Below are 27,921 nucleotides of genomic sequence, written 5' to 3'. Positions count from 1 at the left end.
TCATACTACGCTTGGGGTGTTTTGCTTCAAGCCATAGAGGGCTTTCTTCCACTTGTATACATGAGATTCCCGATCATGAATCTCAAACTCCTCGGGTTGTTCCAAACTTGTGGACCTGCTGCATGAGGGGAATGGTTCCCTTATAAGATTTTCCTTCGGTACATCTTAGACATGTACCTTCATGCTCTTCTTGAATTCAGGCATCCCTATCACCATCTGGCTCACATTGGGTAGGGCCCCATAGGTAGACGTCCGGTGTTATAGATGCGATATGCCAATTGACATGATCCCCAATGGACCATCTTGCAACTTGATACAAATTGCCAATGCTGAACCCATGAGAAAAAGCATCTTTGAAAATTCTATTTTTTAACGTGTACCTTTCCATTGATGAATGCCACCCTGAAACCTTTGACTTCCATTTCCGAGATGGACACCAGGTTCTTCTTGCGAATAGGTACATAAAAGAGATTCTTGTAAATGAATAGAGTTACCCTCATTCAATTGAGGGGTAACATTCATTACACCCTTTTCGGGATAGGTGGCATCGGCTCCAAGTATAATCCCACGATTGTTTCCATCTCTACCACATTAGAGAGTGCACCCTTCTATCCGATGAAGTGCCTTGAAGCACTACAATCAATAAGCCAGATTCCCAGAGAATCTGAAGGAGAGGGCCAATACAAGATAACGCTTCTTTATCTTATCAAAAACAACATTTGATTCTTCATACCTAGGGTTCCTTGCTTTCTTTGAAGAGTCGGCCATTTGCTCGATGACCTGCATTACCTGTCATTCCTTTGATCATTGAAGATGTCCCTGGAATGATTGTTATCTTCATCAAAGGATGTGGCTTTGCCATTCGGACACAACTTCGCATAATGGACGAACTTATTGCAACCAAGGCATCTACCTTTCCTTCCACCCTTAGATCTGGACTTCCCAATGAAGTGATCTTTAGGTAGGCCATCAGAAACTTCCGCTGCGCCATTTTGATAATATTCTCTGCTTCGACTTCACCCTCTCGGTGAATTTGAAGAGGGATGAGGAATCCACTGATCCTTTTGTCCTTTCCCAACTGTCTTCGGTGATTGCTCTTTCACTCTTGCTTGGGCATTGTCTTCACCTCAGCTTTGATACCATGTTAATTTTAGGTTTGTTCTATGCTTAGAGAAATTTATTTCAATTTTCACAGTTAGCTCAATATCTTTTCCAGATTAGCAATCACATCAGCATTAAAGTAAACTGTAGATAGAACATAAACATAATCGCAGAAGACAAGCCAAGACAAGAGGACACAAGATGTGACGCTAGCCAGGGATAAATCCCAATGTGTGGAAACCCTTGATCAATTCTTCTTATATGTTCTTCAATAGTTCAACAGAGAGAGAGAGAGATAGTACATTTACAAGAAAAGTCAACACTTTGACTTATCTAGATGAGAGCATAGATCATCTCTAAGAAGATGATACATGAGATCAGTTGAAGACATGCTGCTTCAATTGATTCTCCAAGGTGACTCCTTCACCTATCATTGTGCTGCATTTCGTCATCATGCTGCACCTCACCGCGTTGCACCATGCTACACCCATCATCACTATGCTGCATCTCATCACGCTTCATTAATCATGACTGTACCCATCATTGTACTGCATTATGTGCCATTGCTGCACCATGTTGCCATACTGACCTATGTGTTGGCTGCACCTTGCTTGCTTGTTGTCCCTAGCTTGCTTGTTGTCCCTAGCATGCTTGTTGTCCTTAGCATGCTTGCTGTTGCATGCTAGTTGTCCCTTGCGTGCTAGCTATAACATTGCATGCTTGGTGTATTTGCTGCTAAGTACCATACAATTGTCCCAATGTTAGTTCGCTGTCCCTTGCATGTTGCTCTCCTTTGGAGACAGATGCTTCGGCTGTTCCAACAGTTCTCAGCAGTTCCGGTTGTTCTCGGCTGTTCCCGACTGTTCCGGGCAGTTTCGGGCAATTCCCGGCAGTTCCCGGTAGTTCCGGCAGTTCCAGCTGTTCTGGCTGTTCCCGACAGTTACCGACAGTTCTGGCAGTTTCGGTAGTTCTGGTAGTTTCCGTAGTTCTCGTCTGTCCTGGCTGTTCCCGCTGTTCCCGACAGTTCTGGCAGTTCCCGACAGTTCAGGCTTCTGCTCGGCCTTGCAGCTTGCCCTCTCGGCCCTAAATCCTTGGCCCTCCATCCAACAATTCGGTCACTTGAAGTGTTCTGCGGCTCGGGCATCATGGTCCTGCGGCTAGGGCATGGCTTGTCCATAGGGCCGCGTTAGGGCTTCTTCATAGGGCAGCGTTAGCTCTTCTCCATAGGGCGGCGTTAGGACTTCTTCCTCTTAGATTTCTCTCACACTAAAATCCAAGACAAGTGGAGAGAAATCAAGAGAGAAGTTGTGTGTAAAATGACTCTCAAGTCATCTCCTTCTATACTAAAACGTGGAGCACATGAGGGGTTTATTTGGTTGCTGGTCGACCTTAATGAATTGTCTTATAACACAAATAAATTCATAACTCCATGAATACTTATCGGAATCGGATGATCTTTAGATCAATCCTACACCTCTCGATGAGAGGGATCCAAGAAAAATATCAGCTTCCATTAAGAAAATGACCCACATGGAGTTTGGCCCTAGTTGCCAATTTTAACAACTTCACACTTGAGAGAGCATGAGGAGAAGAGAGGAGAGAAAACTTCAAGGGGAATTTGCTATAGAGAAAGGAGGACTCGAATTCCAATGTGGAGATAGAAGCTAGGGCATGAATTTGAGGATGCAACATAAAAATCGAGGAACAACTCAAATTTCAAGAAAGCACGGAAATTGAGGAACACAACAAATTTTGAAGCACCTAGATATCAATTTTGAGGGAGTTTGCAGCGCTGTTCAGGCTCGAAATTTGAGGCATGAATTTTGAGGAGGGTTCTAGTTATCTTCTGGCACGAAAATCATGGCACAACAATCACCTTCAACAGAGAAATCAAGGCAGTAGTTGCATAGTTTTTGAGGCAAATTTTGGGCACATTTATTGAGGAGCTGAGCAAAGAATTTAATGCAGAAATTCTGGGCATGTATTTTTGTGGAAATTTGAAAATTACAGTGGACACAAATTTCCAGAATTTGCATTTAATGCTTCAGTTGAAAAGGGAGATAAGTATTGTGTTTATTTTATGTACTTAGACTAAATTTCTCAAGCAATGAAATTCTCCTTTGAAGACCGGTTTTCCCTAAGAAGATGTGGACTTTTTTTTGGGGTCAATTTGACCAAAAACAAGTGTCTCATATGTGTGAATGCTTGCAAAAATTATGTATTAATTTTCAGCTGGTAGGAAAGTGAAAATAGTAGTGGAAAAAGTCTGGAAAAAATCCCGATTTAATCCTAAAAATGCGATTTTTTGAACTAAACGATTTAATCCCCCGACTTTTTGGCGACTTTTTCACAAAGGAAAAAATCCCGATTTAATCGGGAGTCGACCCAAAAAGTCTTCCTCCCTTCCCAGGCCGCGGATAAATAGGCCGCAAAGGTGAAAAAAATGTAAATTGAAGCTTCCATCCGTGCATTTTCAAGTTATTGCATTGTATTGTTTGTCATACTTCTTGCGAGCATAGCAGTCTCATTTGTAATCTGTTAGTTTTGAGGTTAAGATATGTTTTTGTTTTCCAAGGAAAAACAAATCTTTATACTTCATATTTCTAGTTAGAAAGCAAAGTATACATTGGCTAAGCCTCCAGGCTTTCAGTGATCCAAACTCTAATAGCCACTACCCCTTCAAAAGATTACAAAAATACCAAAAGGACAGGCATACAACAGTCTTCCGTTGAAAGAACCCCACACCGTCAAAAACATTGTTACAATTGTTGAATGCTTCTAGAAGAAACAACAAAGAGGAGGTCATGAAGATCAAATAACAACAACCTATCCAAAAAAAACAAAACCATTGCCTCAAAAAAGAACCCATTTTTCAGACAGGAACAAAGTACCTGTGAAATCTTGTGACAACAAAGATCCTTCCTGCAATGAGAACACGTTTTGAAAGGGAATCTTCTTTAGTGGTGAACTCCCTGTAAATGTGGTCAAAGGTTATGTATCAGAAGTGGATTTTACCTCCAAGAGTTTTTGAATAATAGATGCCAAGGCTAGGTTAGTAATCTGACATCTACTGTTTTCTCAGAAAATAAGCAGCTTGGAGTCACCAAGCGTTAATTTTCACATCTACTGTGATACTCACTGTTAATTTTCATTGTACCTACCACCTGACACCTCATTACCCAAGTAGATTACAATCTACTGAATAAATGCATGACTTATTTCTTAATACAATTAGCGGAAACAAAAATTAGAAGGGGAAGAGGATCTCAGTGACTGATTACTTGATGACTTTTAGATGACTCATGATATACATTTATTATATTTTTTGTTGATATTTTGACTCTTGAGAGTTGAGACTCAGAGAGGACCCAAAATTCAGGAGTTGATTCACTATTTTGATATGTGATGTAGCATTAGACTTCATATACATATTATATATTAGCTTTCTTTACATGTTTATGTGGAAATGCATTTATTTGATGTTGTGGATACTCTAGATGTTAAAAAAAATAAAATAAAAATGAATAATTTTGTGTTTTTTTAATTTTGCCGACTTTTTCAAAAAACTCCCGACTTTGACGAGTTTTTCAACTTTTGGACCCTTGCCGAATTAATCCCGACTTCGACTTTTTCCACATTGAGTAGAAGTACTCTTTGAATGTTTACAATAAATGCGTATAAAATTTATATCAGCATGACAAAACATGTGTGTTGGGCCTAAACAAACACATGCAAACTTGTAAACTGGGTTAAGGGTGTAGATCATAATTTTTCTACATGGTATCAGAGCTAAGTTGAGGCTCAAATTCTCATTTTCAGTCAGCTGATAAAGAGGGAAGCAAGCATCTAAATTCTTCAAACAATGAACCATACCTTTGAAACTTTGCCAGAAACCCAAGGACTTCAGTAGTTCAAAGGAAGGTTCTAGCTTCCAGATTTGCTTCATTTTGTTGGTTGTGGGGTCATGGTTACTGGGTTGAGAGTAGAGGACAGATTGATGGGGGCTGAAAACTTTGGCCCATGGAAGGAGAGGATTATGCTTTTACTGGAGGAGGTGGAAGTGTGGGATGTTGTTGAAGCAACTATGCAAGCACCCACTGATCCAGCTCAGTTGGTGGAGTTCAACAAGAAGAATGTGAAGGCAAAGAGGATCCTTCTAGACGCCATCAAGGACTGTTTATTCCCTCATGTTTCAGGGATGTGATATGCATATCAGATGTGGGAGTCCTTTGTCTCTTTGCACCAGAGTTATAATGAGAACAGGAAGATGGTGTTGAGACAAAAACTATGCAACACCAAGATGACCAAGACTGACAGTGTGACATCTTTCCTCACCAGAGTCTCATAGGTGAAGGATGAGTTAGCTACCGTTGGAGAGGCTGTTCCAGAGGAGCAGTTGGTTAGGATTGCCTTAGATGGGTTCACCGAGAAGTGGGATGGCTTTATCCACGACTTGGTGGCTAGAGAGCACTTTCTTGGTTGGAGGAGGATGTGGGACGATTTCATCTAGGAGGAGATCAAGAGGAGTGTGAGAGGTGGCAGCAAGAGTGGTGGGGGAGGTGAAGAGGAGAATGTTGCTCTTGCGGCAAAGGGCAAGAAGGGAAAGAAGATCAAGAAGGGGTCTTCTAGTGGAGCAAAGCAGGAGAAGGGGAAGCAAAAGGCTAAGGAGAAGGACATGAGCAAAGTGAAATGCTTTGCTTGTGGGAAGATGGGTCACTATGTTGTTCAGTGTCCCAACAAGAAGGGTAAGAAGAAACAAGGAGTTGCAACTTCAATAGATGTGGATGATTTTGCAGCTATGCTTGATTCAGAGTGTGTTTTGGTGGTGAGTTTAGCCACTCATGTCACATCTTCTCGTGCTTGGTTCATAGATATGAAAAGAAGACAACAAGGAAAAAAGCTAAACTTGATGAGAAGCAACCAAAACTCCTCGGGTTGAAAGAAGCAATCTCTCGGATCACACAAAAAATTAAGAGTAGCAGGAAAGAATTGGAGAAAAAGAAAGAATATCAGGTCACCTTCACCAACAACAGCCATGAAGATCAGATTCACAAAGAAAAGGAGTCACCAAAAACATACGATTTTGCAGACAAAAATGGTGCCAAAAACCTTAAAGTGTTTGGCATTGACTCTGGGTTAAAGAATAACGAGTAGACATTGAAAGGAGTTAATAGTATATTAAAGGTTGGTAGCTCTCGACATTTGGTTCCCTTGAAAGGGCCTTTTCAATCACCTTCAAAAAGTTCTGCGTGGCAATCAAGCGGCATAACATCCTCACGGGCCAATGTTATTGGTTCAATTAAGTCTACACAGAACATAGGTTCTGCTTGGAATAGAACAGATTGGACAAAACCTTGGGGTAAGGAAAGCAATGATGTTGCAGAGGATCCTTCTAGACAGGGAAACAATGCTGCCAGTGGTAAGGGGGAGAAGGATTCTGGCAGCTTCGAAGAACAGAAACTTGCAGGAAATGTTACTGTCAAGTTCTCCACAATATTTGAACGCAACATCTGGTGTTTGTTAGCATAGTCATACATATTTTTCTCAACGAATCTAAATCTTGTTTGAATTACTATGTCCACCCTCACCTACAATCGAGATTCTGTAAAAGACTCGCATAAGCCAGAAGATTTGAAGCCGAATTTCCGAATGAGAGCTACATTATATGATTGGCTCTCCTGCTACGACCTTGAACTTCCCCTGGAAAATTATTGCATTGAGAGAAAGCATTCCTACAAGTGTAGGACTAGACGATCACACCCTTATAGAATGTGCCTTATGTGTCTCTTGGAATATCACATTGAAAGGTGGCTTTGCCCCAACTGCCCGGACACAGTCGTGCCTCGGGATATTATAGACAATTTAAATCTTGTGGGAAAGGATTTTATGGACCCCACGAATGAAGAGAGCCATGAATCAGATGCCACATTTTTTCCAGCGCGTGGTCAATAACTGCAATGATGACATAATGAAGCAAATATTCAGAGCACTGGTATTGGAAACCCTTACACAGTGCTCTTCTTGTGGCCACAAGTACATAAGTGGGGAGCCATACGTTGACATTACAATTCCCATCCCGGGCAGTGATAAGTCATGGTCACCTTTGAATCAACAATTGTCGTTTCCGTTGGGCAGATTCGATTGCAAAAATTGCAAACAACTCTCTGCATTTCACGCCACCAAAATCCATATTGTCAACTTCCCAACGTGATTGCAATACATCTCCACAGATTCCACAACACCGCAGATGGAGATGGGGATGGCGAGGGTGAGATGATTAAGGAAATGAAACCCATTCCGTTTACAAAGAATCTTGAATTTCCAGGTATTGAAGATAGATACGACTTGTATGCGATAGTAGTTCACAAGGGTGAATTGCTCAAGTCTAGGTGTTATATTGCATATGTGCTGGATACAAACAATGACCCTCCCTTCGATTTCACATTCAACTTAGATGACACTCATCTATGCGGCAGGTCCTCTCAACCACACTGCATCCACCTTGCTACCCGACACCCGAAACCCTGTTGACCCTTGTTTACGGTGTAAATTGTGGTGGGCTGAGTTATTGATGCGTTGTGCCTTTTTATTCGAATCGTTGTGAATCGTTGGTGAAATATATTCGTAACCCTAAAGTTATATAATAATATAAGTTAATTTAATTAATTTATAAAATTAATTTATAGTTAATATAAGTTAATTGAATTAATTTAATATATATATATATATATATATATATATATATATATATATATATATATATATTATTAAAAACAATCTGAAAGAGAAATCGAAAAATCGTGATTCCAAGACAATAGTATATATATTAAAAACAATCTGAAAGAGAAATCGAAAAATCGTGATTCCAAGACAATAGTATATATATTAAAAAAAATCTGAAGGAGAAATTGAAAATTCGTGATTCCAAGACAATAGTAACGATGACGTATACATACTGGAAAGACGTGGGCAAGGAAAGAATTATTAGCAAATAAGCTTTGAGGACAAAGCTTTTCGAAGAGAAAGGCAATGTTATGAATATAAATTATATAAAATAAAAATAAATAAATAATGTAAATATTAAATAATCAAAATAATGATTATGTTAATTAGTCATTAAGTTAAGTGAAAAGGCATGTCTAAAAGACATCCATGAAAGGGCACTTGCCTAGGTATGTAAGCAAGGCCTCATTGTAACATTTCTCATCCTTACACATTATATATATATTAATAAATTATTATTACAAATACCTTTTGTGTATTTTACATTTTAAGTCAACAAGCTACAGTTTTGTTGCTTCATATATACTACCTATTCAAGAAACTTGTCCTACCACCAATCCCTCAATGACAAAAAGATGCAACCCTGCGCCAACTTTGAAAGGCTCTCCATGAATTGTCGTTGTTGAATGATGGACTGACAAACCAACACATCTCCTGAGGTTCCCATGAAATAACTTTGAGAAGCACTACAATTAGATTTTGGAGAAATCCATTCTAGGTGCTAGCTTTGGCTCCAATTGGGGAGAAATTCCCCTAATGGAGAATACTTGTAATGTAGAACCATAAGGAACCCCTAATTACAAGGCCTTACATGTGCAACCTTCAGAGATATGTTGAATGGATGCCTAGACATGCTCATAATAACAACTTGCAACATTGAACCATCGCATATATAAATCTCCATGATGAGATGATGAGTTGAAGTTGAGAGAAAGCACCTAGTGAGGAACTGCTAATATCAATCCTTGCTAGACATGAGGCAATCCACTAGTATTGCATGGGCCCCATGGTACAAGTACAATCCTGTCAATGTGAATGGATGATATGAAGTCGAACACTAAAAGGTATTATTTAGTCAGAAATCAAATGTGTCGTAATCAATGGGGGAAGATCTGCTTGGAGAAAAGTAAGGAAAAATCTTTCCAGCGAGCATGAAGCAGAAATATGTAGGACAAAACTATGAAAAAGGATGTAGTATGACTCCAAAGTACATGCTAGAGTTTGATTCAACTCTTCTGACTCAGATTCTAGAGCATAGTCAACACAACACAGGGATAAAAGTGAAAGGTCTTTGGCTCCCAAAGCAGTCTACTCTGATTTCAAATAACTCAATGGAATATATTAGAGTAGGCTTCACAATTTTCTTTTGACCAATATTTTGACTCAACATAAAACAAAGACCTTGACTAATGGATTTGTGTTGAAGCATTCTCTTGGACAAAAACTTCATTAATTGCGACAATAATAAAGGCTTCCATCCTAGTGAATTTAGTTTAGAATACAAGCCACTGTGACTTGTCCGTAGTAAAATGCTGATTCACGTTGTTATAAGTGTTGTCAAAATCAAATTTTATGAACAAAGAGTCTTGATTAGTTGTCCTATGCCACCCCATATATTCCCATATAGTAGTTATTTATCTAATATAAACCTCCCTCGGACAAATCTATTTTGCTCTTTGGGAAGTTCTTGACAGAACCTCATGGATTGTCAAGTCCAAGGCCTTGACAATTATTTTGTGGGAGACCTTCAGGAGAGTAATATGCCTTCCCACCAATGGAATCACTGACAACAGTCTCGGGGATGAGTTTAATAAGACGCTGATATTACTTTTGATTTGTAACAATGATAACACCCCTGCACCCCCCGCCCCCTCCCACACACACATATATGGTGTTATGGTGTATACATATTGGCAATGTTCCACCAAGACTCCGGTGCGGGGAGACGCGGGTGCGGGGAGACGCACAGGGGGGACGTGTGGGAGTACCCTCAAATTTTAGGGAAATTTCGGGGGTGCGGGGAGTCGTCGAGGTATATATATATATATATATATATAAAATTCAAGTTCATATTCATTGTTCACTGTTCAATGATGAAAGCATATAAATATTAAGTAGACAATTGAAATTTGAATCATTGATCCATCCTCATCATTCATTTTGATACATACATCATTCATATGACATACTCAAGTGACAAGTCTCATTATTGAATTAATTATTATTCATACATACCGTGAGATTCGAAAAACAAAAATAAAAATCAATAATAAAATATTCAAATAATGCTCATGTTGTAATCAATGATTTTACACTTGCAAGCTTGCAGCTTGTTGTGTCACTGTTTTAATTTATTTTGCAATTTTTTTTTGTTTTTTTGCCCTGCAGGAAGAGTTTAAAAAAAAAGAAAAATTCATCATTTAAATTAAAATTTACAATGCAAATATAGTAGAATTAAATTTAAATTATTAAAATTTAAAAACAAAAACATAAGTAAAAAATAAAAATTAAATTCAAGTGACTATGTTTTGAAGCATTTTGAAGTTTTCATTAAAATTTATATTTAAAAATTATTAAAATTTAAAACATTATAATTATAGTTTAAACAAATGATATCAAATTTAAAAAAAAAAATTAAAAATTTTAAAAATTACAGCAGGGTCGCAGGCTGTATGTTCACTGTTACAACATTTTTTTTTTAAACTACAACATTAAAACAGTTCAGATTTCAAGCTTTAATGTCTACCTGGAGGCGGAGCCGCACAGCGTCAGGGACGGAGGGTTGACGGCAAAGGACTCAGGAGGTCCGAGGATGCTGGGCTGCGGTTGAAACTTGAAAGTCATGGTCAAAATTTTAAGCAACAGCGGCTGGAGAAACTGCCAACAGCAAGCCTGCAAGGGGACGCAGCACGCTGTCTCGGCTTAGTGTCTCTCAACGGCAATGACTCGGCTCGCCGTCCCTCAGCTTAGACTTTTAAGTTTTAGTTATTTAGTTTTAATTTTAGTTTAAATTTTTTTTTAATGGTTTTGATTTTTAAATTTTTGATTTTTAATATTTAATTTTTAAGTCTTATTAGACAAATTTAAAGGGGGACGCCCAGGCGCACCCTTTTTGGGGAGTCTAGACTCCCACACTGAAGGGGGACGCCCAGAAGCACCCTTTTTGGGGAGTCTTGGGGAGTCTAGACTCCCACACTGGGGAAACGCACCCCCTTGCGTCTCCCCAAGACTCCCCAAAAAGGGTGCGTGGGGAAACGCACCCCCAAGAGACTCCCCGTCCCGGGTGCGTGGGGTGCGAGGGGTGCGCGCACCCGACCCTGGGGGACGCGTCCCCGTGGAACACTGCATATTGGCTTGCTTTTGTTTTCGGTTGTTCATGGAAATTAATACCAAGTTTGATTTATTGTTGACGACACTTCTTTTGGGAATATGTTTGGCATTCTTATTTTACTCATTTTTAACAGGTTTGGTTTATTCTCTCTTTTTATTTTAATTGCGAATTCCTTTGCTTTCTTTCCTTGAGGTATATGTACAATTTTTATGATCAGTGAAACATCTGGGCTCAAAATTCTTGCATTTTTTATAATGTGAAATTTGAATGTTGTTTTAATTCAAGTGATTCTCATTCTAATGCATGAAGATGGAAATTTTTTGAGTATGTGTGATGTTGAGGCTAACATACATGGTTGTGCAACAGATTCTGGACATGAATCCTCAATTGTTTTTCCATCTACAACAACAGAGATTGATTGAACTTATACGCAATGGGAAGCTTGAAGAAGCGCTAGAATTTGCACAGGAGGAATTGGCACCAAGGGGCGAAGAAAATGTATGGATGTCTTTGCCTTATTAAATTTAGGGATAGCTCTGTACTGACAGCATATTGATATTCTTTTACTGTAACTAGACTGTGTTCCATCATTTATATCAAATCAGAAGAGATCTTTTGTACTGATCAGCCCACCATTCCCTAGAATATCAAAGCTCTCTTTTAATCCTACAATACACACACACACATGCTTGGTGGTTAGATGCAGAACTTTTAATGTAACTGGTAATCAATTTCATTTCTGGAAGTCAGTTTTCCATGGACTTTTGTATTTTATTTTGTTAAAAAATAAATAATTCCATACAATTCTTTGTTTTGAATTGGCTATTTTGCATAGATAAGATAATATAAGTTTAGTACTGTTCAACAACTACCACAAGAGTAGATCAGTGGAACTGCTGAATTGTGGGAGCACAGAAGATTAGATGATGCACATATGCAATAGCAGAATACATACAGGGAGAGAGAAGAGAAGCGATGGAGAAAATGCTTGATTATTCAACGTGGTGAATGTGAATACATAAATTGGGACAATGTCCCATTCATCCCATGCAACCACCCTATAACTTAATAATAACTTTAACTTAAAGAGGTAATAAATGTCACTTTATTACTTCCTGACTTTATTAACTATAAAACCACATTAACGAATGGCCATTAGAAGCTAATTCTATCATCCTCCCTTAATGTGTTAATTTTTAATACCAGATCTGATTTAATTTTCGTAGCAATTTATTTCATACCCAGAAAATATTTCACCCAGTAAAATATTTTATGAAAACTGCTGAAAATAAATACACTAGGATTTAAACTTCACAATTTTTACAGCAGATTTAAAAACAGAAAATCACTCAAAATAAAAGCAAAAATTTGTCCAACAAATTCTCCTGCTCTTTTCTTTTACTCAGGAAAAATTTGGTTCTTTTACCAAGTAAAATAACCCTAAGAGAATACACATAAATTAGAACAGTTTAAAACCAGGAAAGAACACCTCCTGGAAATTTTGGCCTGCTGGAAAAATTATGCCCTTGGATATTTTTGGGCCCTGGAAAACTCAGCTCTTCCTCTCGCAATTTGCTCTTCTCTTTTCCACCTGTACAACACCCTGTGCACTAAAGAAATTAGCTTCTCTCCTAAGCCATATACCCACCTGCGCAAGCCTCCGCTAGAACTCAGCCTTCTTACAAAACTTGGCCTCGTCTCTCTCCAAGACCTCGGTGCTGAATTCTTCTTGCTGCACGGTTCTTTTCTTCAGTTTTGCATGTTACTCCTCTTGAGAAAATCACTCTCCCATTTGAAACCAATGCGTCTTGTTCCTCGCCCTGAGACTCCTTTTATAAATTTTTATTGAGCTAGACCTCAAACCCTTGATCTCTTAAGTGATAGATGGTTAGGATTAAATCTTAAGCCTCACTTGAGATTAATGGTTGAGATTAGATCTAGACCACTTAAATAATTAAATTATTTATTCTTAGAAACTTAGAACAATAGCCAACATTAATCAATTAAATTAATTAATTCACTTTTCCTATGTTAGACTTGTGAAAGAAACCATAATAATCACTTGTTCCTAATGAGGAAGCACCTAAAGAGGATTTTGGAAATCTTTTGCATGCTTGACACATAGGCTATGCAGAAGCACCTATTCGAGCTATAATTATCAACACTCCCTCCTAGAGGGGAAGGTGTTCTAACTTCTGCTGCACAACCCATAGTTTATCTCTACAAAACACAAACTTGCCTTTAACAAGAGGCTTGGTGAGAACGTCTGCAACCTACTCATTTGTGGAGATAATTGTAGCTTCACAACTCCTCTTTGGACCTTCTTTCTGATTAAATGATACTTCATCTCTATGTACTTGGACTTTTCATGAAACACCGAATTTTAAAAAATCTTGATGCAACTTTGATTGTCACAGTTAATCACTGTCAGATCCAACTCAAGACCAAAGAACCCTATGAGCATCTTGCAAAGCTAGCTGGCCTCACAACTCACCAAGCTAGTTGCCATATACTCCGCCTATGCTAAACTAAGTGCCATGGAACACTGCTTCCTGCTGAACCATGCGATCACTGTTGACCCCAAACTGAAACATCACCCAGAGGTGCTCTTCTTGCGCATTTCACTCCCAACCCAATTTGAGTTTGTATAGCCTACTAACTGCACTCCACCACACTTGACATATTTAGGCCCATACTCCACTGTACCTTGTAGATACATGAGCACCTAATGAACCATCCTCTGCTCCACCATAAATTGGCTTAACGTGTTCACAACAAAGCATATATCTGGCTTAGTGTTGACTGGATACATAAGAGAACCTATCATTTGCCTGTGCAATGTGGGATTCCCTATCTTAGACTTTGAAGGATTAAGCTTCCTTAAGTTGGTAATGATGGGTGTCAACATAGGCCTGCAATCCACCAATCTTGAATCTCTTCAGGATTTTTATTGCATACTTTCATTGTCCAAGGAAGAACTCACTTTTTTGCTGCCACATTTTCAATACCAAAAAGTAGTGCATCGTGTTGTCTTTCATCTCAAACTTTGCAACTATGTCTCTCTTGCACATCTTTATGAGCTTCTCTGACCCTATGAGAAAGACGTCATCCACATAAAGTACCAGAATGAGTGGATAATCACAAACTAGTATGTAGTACAAGTTGGGATCAACCTCGCTCTCATTGAAGCTCATGCCTAGTGGATACTCATCAATCGTTGAGTACCATGCTAAGAATGCCTGTCTGAGACCATATAGTGGCTTCTTCAAATTGCATACATGAGAATCCGTCCCATGCACCTCAAAACCTTGTGGCTGCTCGATATACATCTTTTCCTCAATCATACCATTGAGGAAGGGTGTCTTCACATCAATATGATGTATCCTCCACCCAATCTATGAAGTAATAGACATAATAGCCTCGATAGAAGTGTATTTGGCGATTGGAGCATATGTCTCCTCATAATTCACTCGCTCCTTCTGGGAGAACTCTCTCACAACGAACCTAGCCTGGTACTTCTTGATGCTACCACTTGTAGCATCTTTGATCTTGAAGATCCATTTCGAACTGACTGTTGATTTCCTCTCTAGCCTAGGCACAATATCCCATACATAGTTCTTCATAATGGAAGAATACTCTTCCATCATGGCATCCCTCCAAACCTGCTGGTCTTCGACCTCCTCAAAACTAGAAGACTCTGAATCACTAATGTCACTCATAAGTGCCATGTAGCTGGAAAACTTCTACAGTGGTCTACTCTCCCTAAAAGTCCTCCTAGGAGCCTCCACATGCTCCTGAGCATCTCTCAGAGTCTTCTCAAGCCATCTCAGCCTCCTTCTGACAAAAATAGAAGGTGCCTCCTGCTCCTCTTCCTAATTTGAAGACTGAGTACTTGTTGCTGGCCTCTCTTCAACCTTAGGAGCCTCTCACTCCCGATCATTTCCCACTATTGGTATGTTATCATTTTACTTCCTCGAGGCTTTGTGCTCGTCAAATCTGATATCCCTACTCGCCATAGTCTTCCCCTGTGATGGAATCTACACCCTATATGCCTTGGATGTTTCACTGTACCCAACAAAAATGCCCTTTTTTTCTGAGGGCTCCATATTTGTCATCTTCTCTAATGGTACATGGATATACATTGAACACTTGAAGATACATAAATGCCCCACCTTTGATTCCCCTCCCATTAAAGCCTCTTCAGGAGTCTTGTCCCCCAAAACCTAGTGAGGACTCCTATTTTTAATATAGATTGCTTTATTGCATGCCTATGCCTATATGAACATGGGCAAATCGTGATCATGGATCATGGCTTTAGCAGCCCCGATGATGACCCTATTCTTCCTCTCGATGATGACCCTATTCTTCCTCTCAACAAACCCATTTTGCTGCAGGTTATAAGAAATTGCCAACTCTTTCTTGATGTTTGCATCTCTACAAAAGTCCTTCAACTCATTAGAGGTATACTCACCCCCATTGTTCGATCCAAGGACTCTGATCTTCTTCCTAGTTTGGTTTTTCATGAGAGCTTTGAACTTTTGAAACTGATTGAAGTCTTTATCCTTGGTCTTCATGAAGTAGGTTCATGTCCTCTGCGAATGATCATCTATAAATGTCACCTAATGGTTCTGGGTTAATGTTTTGAAGTCAAATCAGGCCTGTTCTGAGGGATTTTAGAGGCAGAATTGAAGACTTTTTGGGGCATCGAGAGGCCTAAATTAAGTCTGTTTCGTTGAGATAGTTTAGGGCCTGTTTTGTGGCCAAAATCCTGAGACAAAAGAAGCCGAATCTGAGGAAAATTTTGATGCTGTTCAAGGACCTATTCTGATGATGATCTAAGGGAAAAATACAGTGGCATCTCCGTGTAAGCAAGCAACCAAAACTCAGATCTAATTCAAGGCAGTTTCTGTGTGACTGAGACCAGAAGTAGGGGCTGAGATTACATTTGATGAGGCCGCAATCAATGGGCTGAGTGAGGCCTGTTTTAAGGCTTGGTCAAGCAGTTGTTGAAGAGACTATGAGAAAGTTGTCTGTTCCAGGATGGTGTAAACACATTTCTCTTATTACTTGTAGGGCTGAATTTATGATCATTGTGCTTCAAAATTGATATTTTGTCTTGATTAACAGTAAATTTAGGGGACTACCAGATTATGTCTTACTGTCTAGGGTTGTACTACTAACACATGCTGAGAAGTGGTGATCTTGCTGATGCTTGGAAAAGGGAAGTGGTGAGATAGCTTTGAGCCTGTTGTGGCTGATATGGTAACTAGACATGCTCCAAGCCATTAGGGTTTCTGCTATGGTATTATTGTTAACAAGCTGTTTACGAAGATTAGCTTTGCTTATCTCATATGAGATACAGTGAGATTGTTATATTGAGTAGTGAGTACTGGTGCTAGTATATTGTTGATGTCTGAGTGTATTGCTATGCAATAAGAGAATGCATAGGTACTGCTAAGTATGGTAGTGTATGTCTGAGTGAGTATGAGGAAGAGTGTTGCGGATGACAGTGTATTGCTTTGAGTCTATTGCTGTAGGGGTCTATGTTGCTAGTGCTGCTAGGAGAAGAGTGATTGGTACAAATTGAGTCAACAGTGGATTGACAACAATATTGTAACAAATGAAGTGTTGTAAAAGTAGCAGTAGTGTAGTGACAGTTTGGACAGAGTTTGTTGATGACATCTCCAACCTTCATGTACTGCAAACAGCATTGCATATAATCTATCATCTGAGCAGTGATCTGAGGTTAATGTTCTTGTGCACTCTAAGGCTACATTTGAGACAGTTAGTGGTTGGTCACAGGTCAGATCAGTGGCACATTGGAGAGTGTGTACATCTGTGGATATTGCTCAGTATTGCAGTGATCCCATTTCAACTGTGAATGTGTGAGAAGCAAGATCTGTTGATATGTGCAAAAAGGCAGATTGTGAGAGACTGGTATTATCATAGAAATCAAGGACAACAATTAAGTTGAGATGGCATTGGACAGTGACATCAGTACTGTGTGTGCAAAGTGCAGTAACAGAGCAGGGAAACCAGTGTGATCTATCATACTCATCTATCTTTCTTACTTCTGGGTGGCAGGGTGGTGCAAGGTGAAGATTGAAGTCTCCTTGAGGTTGGAGCCAGAGAATGCTTCAGAGTGGCAGGGTGGTGCAAGGCGGAGATTAGAGTCTCCTTTAGGTTGGACCCTGAGAACACTTCAGGTTGGCAGGGTGGTGCTAGGGCAGGTTGGAGCTGGTAAACCAAGGTATTGGGGCATCTTTTCAGTTGGAGCTGTGTTGTTGTTGCGACAAACACTCTTTAAAATTTTTCCAATACTTGAATTTTGGAGCCTATTGTGGATCTTCTGATCGGCCGTTCCAAAGTCACTTCTTGGTTGGTCGATGCTTTGTTAAGTCTTCGAGCTTGCTTCTGGATTGTAAGTGTCGAAGTCACCTGCTCACACATGCTCAGTCCGTAATGAATTCATGAAAGCATTACTTCATGCAAGCTTGAACAGACGTGGCACAGTGCACTAAGGCAGTGCCTGTGCAATGTTCAACCCATGTCGACATTCAATGCGCACTGTCATTGACAGTACCTCACTTTGTTTGCGATCGTGCTTCTATTTCGGTGAGTTTCTCCAATTGTCGCCTTTTGCGCACTTTCATCTTCGCAAACGTCGTTTTCATGCTTACACCTGTCGATTTTGCTTGCGTTCACTTTAAATAGTGTCGTTTTCATGTTATCTTCATCCTAGCATGTGTTGTTTTCACAGTTGTTCACAGATAGCAACTGTCATTCGCACTTTTCTTGTCATATCGCAAGTGTCGTCTTTTGGTGTGGGAATTGCCGCTTATCGTGTAAAGTGGAGTTTTGGCTTGTTTCAAGGGGAAATATTTGTGATAATGAGTTGTTCTTATCATGAAGACATGTTTTGCTTTCATTTTGAAAGTTTCAAGCATTGTCGAACAAGTGTCGCCACTTTTGTCACAAAGTGTATCTTTTGTGTCGCACTTGGTAAGAGTAGTCACAAAGTTGTCGCATTGAGGAAGGTATGTTGTTCATATGTTCTAAGTGATCCTTGTCGTGTTGTCAAGTGATCTAAGTGTGTGATCATGATCAAAGTCTCTCTTTTGCTCATCTTTATCTCACTGGGCTACAAAACCTCATTCTGCCTAGCCCGAACTGTGCACTGCGCAGTCTCAGCTCTCGAGCAACACCCTTGTCCCTTGGCACTCCGCAATGTGCAGTCTTTGCCTTCCAGGACTGCGCACTATGCAATCATAGTGCTCAAGCCCAACCTCTGACCTCCAAAATTGCACAATATCTCTCTCTTGCCCAGCTAGAACTGCGCATTGCGCAGTCTCAAGGCTCAGGCCTCAGCCTTGAGCTCCTGAATTGCGCAATCACCTAGCCTCATCTGCCTTCCAGAATTGCACAGTAGGAAAAATTAGTGCTCAAGCCCTCAACTTGGCTCCTTCAACCCTCAACTGCACAGTTGACTTGTCCAGCCCAGCCTGAATTGCACATTGCACAGTCTCAAGGCTCAAGCCTGACCCTTGACTGCTTGAGTTGCACAATTGCGTAGTCACCGAGCCTCTCCCTCAGCCTGCCACCCAGTTTCGGCTCAGTGAATGGATCATTAGGCAACATCGTAGACTAGGGTTTATCAGACTGATGTCGTCTTGTCATGAGTGGATTGCAGACACATGTATTCTATCATGCTATGACAAGATGAGGATGAAGGAGATGGAGAAGGAGACCATGCTAGAAGATACCCTTGTAGCTGCAAAGACAAGTTGATCCATCAAGAGAAGACAAAGGGACATCAGTTTGCAACAACAACTAAGGACCAAGACCACATTGGAGACTCCTTATCTTCAAGTCATGAGGAGGAGGAAGAAGAAGAGCATGTTCCATCTTTCAAGAAGACAAAAAGGAAGCAACAATAAAGAGTGACTTGACACTGCCATGTCATCATGCAGTCCATGTCACCAGTGTCATGTCATGTCATTAGTCATCATGTGCCATATCATTTTGTGGAATATGTAATTCAATATCGGAAAATGTATTGTAAAAGTGGAAGTCCAAGAGTCATCCATGTTATGTGAAAATTCATGTTGGTAGTCAAAGAGTCATGGAGAAGTTAAACTGTATGGTCACCTCATTTGTTATATATACATCCTCATTGTACAAGAAAAACACTTTTCACCTTGGCTTCTCCCATAAGGCATTAGAGAGATAGAGTCAAAACTTTTGGGGAGCAAGTCGTGGCTCCAATGCTCTACTATTGGAGCTAGTGATGTTCGTTATACATGTATCTTGGGACTTCTACTTAATACTTGAAGCTTGATGGCCAACACTTTTTTATGCATGGATTGTGAATATTTGTAACATTGTTCTGTGAATGTTTATGATTCATGTTTGCTTTCACCTGTATTAAATTAGTTGAACTATTTCGGTTATTTTAGTGCTTATCTTATTGAGAATGTGTTGTAATGGTTGTAACAATCATTGCATCTATGTGGACTATTCTGCTTGATGTTAGGTGATTCTCTTTTTGCTTGTGTGCGCCTCTACTAGGGTGGTACTATTAGCTCTCTCTTAGGAGGCTCACTTCTCCTCCCTCTGCAATAGAACAACCTTGATACACTTGCAATCAAACATTTGCCAAGCACATTTATTTGCTTTTCTCAAAGGCACATACATGCTTCTCTCTCTTGCTCAGAGCTAAAGCCAAGGCAAATCTATAGGAATATATGGCAACTAGGCCAATACTCTGGATGGGGCTCTTATTCCAAATGATGTGAGGTCTAATTGGGACTTCACATCAGGGAGACCCCCTTGGTTGATGAATTTCCAGCACTGTCAACAAAATGGCGCTAGAAAGAGGGCCAAATGACAAGCTATGCCCATTGAGTCTGTTTTGAACTTCTTATCTGAAATGGCTCATCCTCAAATCATACTCCTTGGGTGTTTTTCTAACTTATCCCCTGGTAAGCTTTCAATCCCCGATGAGCCTCTTTATTAGTTGTCCCAATTGAAGTTTGATTGTGAGGATGGAACATCCATAATCGAGAACATTTCTGATTTTCTTAAATTTTGTGAATATTATGAAATTGACGATGAAGATTTTGCTTGTGTGGCTTTCTTCCTCGCCCTTGCTGGTCGTATTAATTGATGGTGTCATACGTTACCATCTACTTTCATCCATTCTTTTCATCATTTCCTCCAAATGCTTTATCAAGCCTTCGATAGGTATGATTACCGAGATGTTCTTAAAGGAACTAATCAGTTGAGAAGGAAGCCTAATGAATCAATTGAGGATTTCTTTGATCGATTCCTTCACCTTTGTTGTGAATTTCTTGAAGAAGATACATATAGGGATTTCTTGAAACAAAAGTTTCAACATTTGGTTCATATCTCTTTGCACGATGAACCGAATCCCCTGATGTTTCTACCCTTGTAAATCATGAGACATCTCTAATTTCAAAGGAGGAATTTACTACTACTTTTGTTCCTTGTCCTCCTCCATTTCCAGTTCCAATGAGGGTGCCTTTGTGTGATGATAATACATTTGGAAATTTGCACATCAAATTCCTAATCCATCTTCTCATCCTCCTTTTGCTTTTCATGATTCAAATTCAATAGAGGAAATCCCGGAATGGCTCATGAAGCCTTTGGTGAAAACTAATTTTTCCATTCCTCTTTCATGGTTTGTTTGCTTATAATGGTCATTGAAAAGGTAAGAATGTGAACTGGTTAGAAGTAGTGGTTATGGCCTATCTTTCTGCTGACAAGCAAGGCATTCTACTTGTTGTGCAAGTTAATTCAAGCTCTTATCTTTTTTGTGGCACACTATTTTATATCTATTTTAATTGCTTGTCTCTTTGTGAATGTAGGTCGGAAGCAGCTATGGTGGCTTCATTGGAAATTTTATTACATGTCACCCCGACCTTTTAGTTGGTTAGGTTAGGAGTAGGTCTAGTTACATATTAGTTTACTTGCACATTCACCTTGCATTCATTTTTTGTAGTTTGTCTTGTGTTTTCTCATTTTGGTTTTGCATCATATTTTCGGTTAGCCTCCTTTTATTTTGTCCTCTTAGTTTTATTTCCTTCTTATGTTTTGTGTTTTGTGTTTTGTTTAATGAGACTTTGCATGAAGGTGTCCTATTTGGGCTTGAAAGACAATGTGCCAAAATAAAAAAGGATTTTGCAACACTGCAACATATGGCTAACTCTCCGTCCTTCTTCCTTGTCTTGGTTACACCTTTTAGTCGATGATGTTCCGATGGAAAATACGATCTTCGCATAAGGAAAGCCTTATGTCAAACCATGATCTCCATGTCTATTATGGAAACCTCATGCCTACACTCGGGCCTTTATGTTTCGGTGTTTTCAGGCTGATCCAATCAAGTAGAGAAGGACAAGGGGAAAATATAAATGAGCAAACCAATATCAGAGGTCTTATATATGCTTCTCTGAAGGGACAACCTCTTCTGCTCTCAATAAGTTGGGATCCCTCTTCTGCCCATAAAATAAATAAGTGTCGATGTGTAATCAAATATAAAATAAATAAATAAAGGCAAAAGAAGAGAAAGGCTTCCTGTGCAAAGAGGTGAAGCAAGCAATTCCGTCAAGTTACTGTCCAGGCTTGTTGGCAGCGGAGCAATGTTTGTGTCCCTAAAGTGACTGTCGGGGTACTGTCCAAACTTGCTGGCAGCAGAGCAACACTAGAGATGAAAAACTACACTCTGAAAATCTAAAGCTCACGAACTTCATTACCCTTTCTTGTTTCGAAGCATTGTGTGATCGCTGACCTTATGTTTGTGTTTAACCGAGTAAAGGAATGAAGGGGACTATGTTTACGCACGGGGTTAGTGGGGGAGCCATGGTAATCTGAACAATGAATCAATGCTCCTTGAAGAACTAGACCCTGCACAAAAGAATTGACCAAGGCAGTGAAGCTGAAGTTCTACCATTGTGTCGTTGTGACAAACACTCTCCAAATTTTCACCAATACTTGAATTTTGGAGCCTACTATGGATCTTGCGATCGGTTGTTTCATAGTCACTTCTTGGTCGATCGATGCTTTGTTAAGTCTTTTGAGCTTGCTTCTAGATTGTAAGTGTTGAAGTCACCTGCTCACACATGCTAAGTCTGTAATGCATTCATGAAAGCATTCCTTCATGTAAGCTTGAACAGGTGTGGCATAGTGCACTAAGACAATGCCTGTGCAATGTTCACCCCATGTCGGCAGTTAGTGCGCACTGTCATTGACAATCCCTCACTTTGTTTGTGATCGTACTTCTATTTCGATGAGTTTCTCCAACTGCTGCCTTTTCCGCACTTTCATCTTCGCAAGTGTCGTTTTCATGCTTAAGACTGTCGTTTTTGATTGTGTTCACTTCAATTAGTGTCATTTTCGCGTTATCTTCGTCCTAGCATGTGTTGTTTTCACAGTTGTTCGCACTTTTCTTGCCATATCGCAAGTGTCATCTTTTGGCGTGGGAATTGCCGCTTATTGCGTAAAGTGGAGTTTTGGCTTGTTTCAAGGGTCAATCTTTGTGATAATGAGTTGTTCTTATCATGTAGACATGTTTCACACTCATTTCCAAAGTTTCAAGCATTGTCGCACAAGTGTCGCCACTTTCATCGCAAAGTGTATCTTTTGTGTCGCACTTGGTAGGAGTCGTCGCAAAGTTGTTGCATTGAGGAAGGTATGTTGTTCATATGTTTTTACTATTTAGTGTTCCTTGTCATGTTGTCAAGTGATCTAAGTGTGTGATCATGCTCCATCTCTCTTTTGCTCATCTTCATCTCACTGATCCAACACTTAGTCAAACTGGGAAAACTTCTTGGCTAGGCCACTCAGCCGAATTTTGCCCAGCTTAAATTGTGCGCTGTGTAGTCTCAGCCCTTAAGCAACACCCTTGTCTCTTGGCACTGCGCAATGCGCAGTCTCTGCCTTCCAAGACTGCGCACTGCGTAATCAAAATGCTCAAGCCCAGCCTTTGACCTGCAAAATTGCACAATCTCTCTCTCTTGCCCAGCCAAAACTACGCATTGCGCAGTCTCAAGGCTCAAGCCTTAGCCTTGAGCTCCTAAACTGCACAATTGCGCAATCACCTAGCTTCCTCTGCCTAACTGTGTAGTAGGCAAAATCAGTGCTCAAACCCTCAACTTGGCTCCTTTAACCCTCGATTGCGTAGTTGACTTGCCCAACCTAGCCTGAAATGCGCATTGCGCAGTCTCAAGGCTCAATCTTGACCCCTGATTGCTTGAGCTGCGCAATTGCGTAGTCACTGAGTCTCTCCCTCAGCCTGCCACCTAGTTCTGGCCCAGTCAATGGATCATCATGCAACATCTTAGATTGGGGTTTATTGGACTGGTGTCGTCTTGTCATGAGTGGATTGCAGACACAAGTATTTTGTCATGTTATGACAGGATGAGGATGAAGGAGATGGAGAAGGAGACCATGCTAGAAGATACCCTTGTAGCTGCAAAGATAAGTTGATCCATCAAGAGAAGACAAAGGGAATTTGGTTTGCAACAATAGCTAAGGACCAAGACCACATTGGAGTCTCCTTATCTTCAAGTCATGAGGAGGAAGAAGAAGAGCATGTTCCATTTTGCTAGAAGACAGAAAGGAAGCAACAACAAGTGTAACTCAACACTGCCATGCAATCATGCAGTCCATGTCACCAGTGTCATGTCATGACATGTCATTAGTCATCATTTGCTACGTCATTTTGTGGAATATGTAATTCAAAATTGGAAAATGTATTGTAAAAGTGGAAGTCCAAGAGTCATCCATGTAATGTGAAAAGTCATGTAGGTAGTCAAAGAGTCATAGAGAAGTTAAACTGTCATGAGGGTAGTCCAAGAGTCACAAGGGAGTTGAATGGTCACCTCATTTGTTATATATACACCTTCATTGTACAAGCAAAACACTTTTCACCTTGGCTTCTCCCATAAGACATCAGAGAGACAGAGTCAGAACTTTTGGGGAGCAAGTTATGGTTCCAATGTTCCACTATTAGAGCTAGTCATGTTCGTTGTATACATGTATCTTGGGACTTTTACTGAATACTTGAAGCCTGATGGCCTACATGTTTTCATGCATGGATTGTGAATATTTGTAAGACAATTTTGCAAATGTTTATGATTCATGTTTGCTTTCACCTGTACTAAAGTAGTTGAACTATTTCGGTTATTTTGGTGCTTATCTTATTGAGAATGTGTTTTAATGGTTGTAACAATCGTCGCATTTATGTAGACTATTCTGCTTGTTGTTAGGAGATTCTCTTTTCGCTTGTGTGCTCCTCTACTAGGGTAGTACTATTACCTCTCTTTTAAGAGTCTCACTTCTCCTTCTACAGTAGAAGAAACTTGATACACCTGCAATTGAACATTCACTAGGCACACATGCTTTTCGTGAAGACACGTACACGTTTCTCTCTCTATTGTGAGATCTAATTAGGACTTCACATCGGGGAGACCCCCTTGGTCGACAGATTTCCAACACCGTCAACAAGCTAATAAATTAGGGGGTTGGAGCCTTCTTCCAGTTGTTGATGTAGAATTATGGAAGTTGGAGCTTCTTGTTGATGTAATCATTAAAGACCTATATTAAAAGCGTTTGTGGTTTTTCTCTCGGAATAGTTTCCACCAAAAAATATCTTGTGTATTGTCTTTGATGTTGTGCATTGTTGAATGGTATTGCTGATTTATGTTTTGATATAACGTTTAATGATAATTAATGTTCTGTGAAGTTAAAATTAACAAATTGAAGTCAAACAGAAACACTGATTCATACGCCGCTCAATATTTCCAACACTAAGTACTTAAAAATAATTTAATTAAATCCTAAAATTTTTAAAGGTACTAAAAAAAAATTAAAGTGGTGGAAGAAAATTGTGCGTACCTGATTTGAAGATGTTTGAAAAAAAACTCTTGCTAATATGTTCCTTTCTCTTGCAAATGCTCCTGTAAAAATTAGTGCCACATTATTCCTACACATAAAGGACGGAGGAATAGTAAAAACCTGAAAGAAAATTGCAAAATTTCCTCGTAAGGGGGTTAAATAAAATGATAGCAGAATAACTAGATCAAATTGATCAAATTAAGGGATTAGCGTAAATAAAACAATAATATTGAGAAAAATCTTGTGATATTCTTCTCAAGTATTATATATGATTTTATGTAAGCAAAATAAACCCGAAAGATAAAACATACCTTCCAACACCTTTGTGCTGACCATTCTACTAGAGAGAATTGAATTCCCGCAAGATTTGGTTTAAATATAATAGGACACTAACAAAAAAAGGGAAACAAAAGAAAAATGGTAACTCATCAGATCACTAGCATTTTTTTTTATTATTTCCGAAATCTATTGAATAAGGTAGAGTGCCTTCCTTTTATAGGACAAGGAGACCTCTAATCCAGCAATTACAATTCCATGGGATCTCGAAAACCATGGGAAAATACAAGTGGTTTCTCAACTAATGTTTTCCACTTTGATGAGGTCAAAAATAAAATAAATAAAAGTGGTCAAACTATTTGTACCATTTTTCTAGAAGATCAATTAAAATGTTTGCCCAGTTTGATGAGATCCAATAATAAAATAAATAAAAGCGGACAAACTTTTTGTATTGTTCTTTTCTAGAGGATCAATTAAAATAAGAGTATTTCAAATATTTCTAGAAGTCTAATAATTGGACCTAGTTGTGTTCATCTGATCAATTAGTTCAATTTTACATCGAATATTTTCCCAAGTATAAATATTGACAGTGGAAATTTCTCATGTACATTCTAGCCAAAATTTGTACATCGGCAATAATTTTCCAAATCAGTGTTACCAAAATCTTGATAAAATTCCCAAATCACCATTTTTTTAACTCTATGTTTTTTTCAATCAGTTATTTTTTTAATTTTGTCGAGTTTTTGCTGATTTTTTCGATTTTCTTGACTTTTATGTTAAGAAATCTAGGGGAAACAAGATGGGTGATTTCTCTTTCTATGATAAATGCTTGTGATGACTTTACTTATCTTAATTAGATTCTTCTGCAATGGGAGCTTGACCTATAAAATAAATTTCCTTAGCTTGAAACCCATGCCACAAGAATAACAATAATAAATTTATTTTTCTCTTTACATTAAATACATAAAATCATGATTACATATGTCATTATGAAGACTTAACCTAGTTACATATTCCAAAATTTTACGACTTTTTCAAATTCTGGATCTTTTCCGATTTATTCCCAAGTCTGACTTTTGTAACATTGCTCCAAATAATGTTGTAGACATTTGGAGATCACAAAGCACCATGTAGCTATCCATGTTGGTTGATAAGATTGCAAATGCATATTTCCAAACCTTAAATAACACATCCAACTTCAATTAATTGTTAGACATTAACAAAGATAGATAAATAAACACAAATAACTTAGCCAATGTAATCAAATTCCTAGACGACTAACCAAGGGAACAACCTTACGTGTGTTACACATGTCTTTAAGCTAGAACATAAGGTATTTCCTAAGTCCTAAGTTAAAGTAGGTGGATGACGATATTATTTTTATTTTTTTTGAATGAAAGGGTATGGAAGGGTAACATATGGTCTAACTTCCAAAGTCATAGGTAATGCTGAGGGTGTAATTTTGGTCCAACTAGCCGATTAAACTGTGGCTAAGAGTCTTCTTTTATTTGCAAAGCCTTGTGAGAGGGAGCTTTAACTACTTCGACTTACCCACGCTTCCCCTTTAATTTTTCTATGATTTAGTTTTTTTTCCAAGTTCTTTTTCTGTAGATAAGTGTTATGCTCTTAGGACCTTGAAGGGGGGTTGGGGCATGATGAAGTAGTTTCTTTTGTTTAGTTTATTTTGCTCTTCACCTCTTTTAGCCTTTTATTTGGCTTGATTTGACTTTATGTGGCTTGCATTTTTTTTTGATTCTTTCTTCACAATCCTTTTTCAGATGTTTTTTGGTAAGTTAAACATAAGTTAGGGGAATCTTTGTTTTTTTATGGATGGGATGGAAAGTGAGAAAGTATTTAACAAAAAATGTCAAACATGGAGGGGATTGTTGTTTTTTCAAGTGCAATAGATACAAGCACTAATTTCTGAAAACTGATAATTACTTCTAATGATGTAGATATTCTTTTAGCACTTCCAATTTATCATTAAGCAATTACACTTCAAAAATTCAACCATAAATGCACAAGGACAATAGAGATCACAATGCACAAAGATAACAAAAGATTTACCTTGGGAAAACCCACTTTGGGGGAAAAACTTAACAACCTTTTCCTTAGAGAAATTCTTCAGTTCAACAAGAGATACACCTAATTTTTCTAGTCAAATATGATGGTTAAACTGACCAACAATACAATGGTCAAACTTGGTCAAACAACCTTCTTGTCAAGTCTCCAATCTGCCTAACAAACTTGGCCTTGTCTGACCTGCCTAGGCTGAAAATCATCCTCCCAGAAACTGCCTAGAAATTTGACCCTGCCTACAGTCTACTGCCCAAAAAGTTTGAACTTGCTGCCCATAATCTGTTGCCCAGAAAGTTCAGACCTGTTGCCTGGAATAAACCCATAAATTCACTTTTGTGAAGTTGTAGGAGAGAGAAACCACACGTTGGAGGCCAAAGAGATAGAGAGAAAAGTCTTCCTCCTTCTTGTCTTCTTCTTTTTCGCTTGGATGCCCAGAA

At 39.1% G+C, this 27,921-nt stretch overlaps 1 protein-coding gene across 3 annotated transcripts in view; it reads left to right on the top strand.

The window, feature by feature from the left end:
• Positions 1-27,921, top strand: part of LOC149161982 (protein GID8 homolog) — a 60,096-nt gene that overhangs the window by 10,531 nt on the left and 21,644 nt on the right. For all 3 annotated transcript variants that reach the window (XM_089437109.1, XM_089437107.1, XM_089437108.1), the window contains exon 4: positions 11,582-11,713. In XM_089437109.1, coding sequence (XP_089293235.1) covers positions 11,582-11,713 — 132 coding nt within the window. The remainder of the gene's footprint in view (positions 1-11,581; positions 11,714-27,921) is intronic.

The sequence above is a fragment of the Pinus tabuliformis genome, chromosome 5_2 (assembly GCF_031772625.1).
Source record: "Pinus tabuliformis cultivar Carrire ecotype Pingquan chromosome 5_2, CPIR1, whole genome shotgun sequence".
NCBI lineage: Eukaryota > Viridiplantae > Streptophyta > Pinopsida > Pinales > Pinaceae > Pinus > Pinus tabuliformis.
Note: the sequence above shows the minus strand (reverse complement) of the source record. Positions and strands in the feature narration are given on the sequence as shown.